The sequence below is a fragment of the Gracilinanus agilis genome, chromosome 3, assembly GCF_016433145.1.
Source record: "Gracilinanus agilis isolate LMUSP501 chromosome 3, AgileGrace, whole genome shotgun sequence".
NCBI classification, from domain to species: Eukaryota; Metazoa; Chordata; class Mammalia; order Didelphimorphia; family Didelphidae; genus Gracilinanus; species Gracilinanus agilis.
Window position 1 is genome coordinate 165,942,002 of NC_058132.1, and position 2,356 is coordinate 165,944,357.

Below are 2,356 nucleotides of genomic sequence, written 5' to 3' on the forward strand. Positions count from 1 at the left end.
ACAGTAGAATTATGAGTAAATGTCTAATGTCTGTGCAAACAAACTGATTATATGCTTAGCTTTGGACACCTAAATGTTAGATATATATCATAACATAGCAGTATCTCTGTGGGTTATTTGTTTCTTGATTCTAAGAGGGACAGTGGGATACACAGAACAGACAAAAGCACTGAAGGATTTTGTCCAGGCAAGAAGACATTAGTCCCTTGATTTGGTGATGATGGATTTAGTACTGAGAGCTGGAACACAATTACAGAGTTGGGAGAGTCCATAGTCCATAAATATGAGAACCTTATCAGGGATTCCTGCTTTTTATTAAGCTCACAAATGTACTATAACATCAGGTCAGTAGGGTAGGCAAGAGGGATGTGAGAATAAAAGGCAAGAGTCTAGGAAACTAATTCCAATATAAGCATCATGACTAAAAAGATCCTTGGTCACATTAGAAATAGGGCAGAGCTTGCAAATGGCAAATGTAAACTAGCAACCTCTTTCTTGCAACAATAAAGACAAATTGTACCTTCATCTAAGTGGGCTGTATAGGAACACAAAGTATTTCTATTTTGATATGCAGAGTTCTATTGCAGCTACTTTGCCATTTGTTTCTTAAAGTGTCAGTAGCTTTTCTGATCTAAGCTTAGATAAGTGGCTGTTCCATATTATTAGAACTAATCTTTGAACGATTGTTCTCCATAAAGGCATTGTAATGTAGATGGAAGGGAAGCTAATTTTTGAAAGGAGGGAACAAGAAAAGTCATGGAAAGAATGGAATAATTGATGCTACAATCTATGATGGAACAAAACATTATTTCTTGTAAAATAGCATTGTGTCATAAAAATCTCCAAATAACACCATACTAACATATTTCTTTTTCACCAGAATTTACTTCTCTTTAGGATTTTCTGCAGGGCAACTTTGACATCCTTGTTCCTCAGACTGTAGATCACAGGGTTCAGCATAGGTACCACGATGGTATAAAACACAGAGGACACTTTCCCCTGATCCATAGAGCCAACAGAAGAGGGCTGCAGGTACATAAATGCAGTAGAGCCAAAGAAGAGGGAAACTGCCATGATATGGGAACTGCAAGTGCTGAAGGCTTTGGACCTTCCTGCAGTGGACTGAATGCGGAGGATGCTGGCAATGATGTATATGTAAGAACTAACAATGGTTACAACTGGGGCAAAAATGTTCAATGAACCAAAGAATAGAATCATTGCTTCATTGATGTAAGTGCTAGAGCAGGAGAGTTTCAAAAGGGGAAGGAGATCACAGAAATAATGATTGATGACATTTTTCTTGCAGAAGAACACTCTAAGCATACAGACAGTGTGAGTTGTGGCACCAAGAAATGCCATTATGTAAACCACACTTACTAGCCCTGAGCATATTTGTGGTGACATGATAACATTATAGAGTAGGGGCCTACAAATAGCAACATAACGGTCATAAGCCATCACAGCTAGCATGTAACAGTCAGCAATTACAAAAATGAGGAAGAAATAGAGTTGAGTCATGCATTCTGGGTAAGAGATAATGTTTTTTTCTACAATAAAGTTTACTAGCATTTTGGGAGTGATGACAGTTGAGTGACAGAGATCAATAAAGGATAGACAACTAAGGAAATAGTACATGGGGGTGTGAAGGTGAGAACTGAGACCAATTAATATTACCATACCCAAGTTTCCTATGACTGTGAACAAATAAATGCCCAGAAAGAGCAGAAAGAGGGGAATCTGGAGCTCTGGTCGGTTTGTCAAACCTGCAAGAACAAATTCCGTCACTGTGGAATTATTTCCTGTGTACATTCTTTGGGTATGATCTGTGAGAATGAAAAAGAAGCAATATATTAAAAGAGAATCCTCATTACTGTGCTCATCCAGAGGGCACTCATTCACAGTGGGAAATGTATAAATTATGGTTCTCTTAGTCTCTTTGAGTCTTTCTATTTGTCCCCCCGACACATAATTCCACTTCCATATTATCAGTAACATAGTGCATATAAACACAAGGCAACTGCTTTTGCTTTCCTTTTAGAGGTAAAACTGAAGAATGATCTTCTTAGTCAGACAATTAAGCCACTAATGCCACAGATTAAAAAAAAACAGGAAAGAGGAAAGAAGAAAATTGCTTGCACTTCATTTCAGAAGCAGAAGAGCAGCGACACAGAGAAATGTAGTGGCCATCTAGAGGTTCTAAGTAAAAAATAAAAGTCATTGGAAAATGCTAGGCAGTAAGGGATTAGAACCATTGCAATTTTGATTATATCTATATATTTTTCCCTTTTGCCCCAGATGCTTTGGCAACACAAAGTGGAGTATGTTAAGGATAGAATGAGCCAAACAGAGAGATAAG

General features: G+C 37.8%; 1 protein-coding gene across 1 annotated transcript; it reads right to left on the reverse strand.

Annotated features, from left to right (window-relative positions):
* Positions 1-873: 873 nt before the first annotated feature.
* LOC123240655 (olfactory receptor 150-like) lies at positions 874-1,836 on the reverse strand. The gene has a single exon (XM_044668368.1). It carries the CDS (start codon positions 1,807-1,809, stop codon positions 874-876), a length of 936 nt encoding a protein of 311 aa, XP_044524303.1. The 5' UTR covers positions 1,810-1,836.
* Positions 1,837-2,356: the final 520 nt, after the last annotated feature.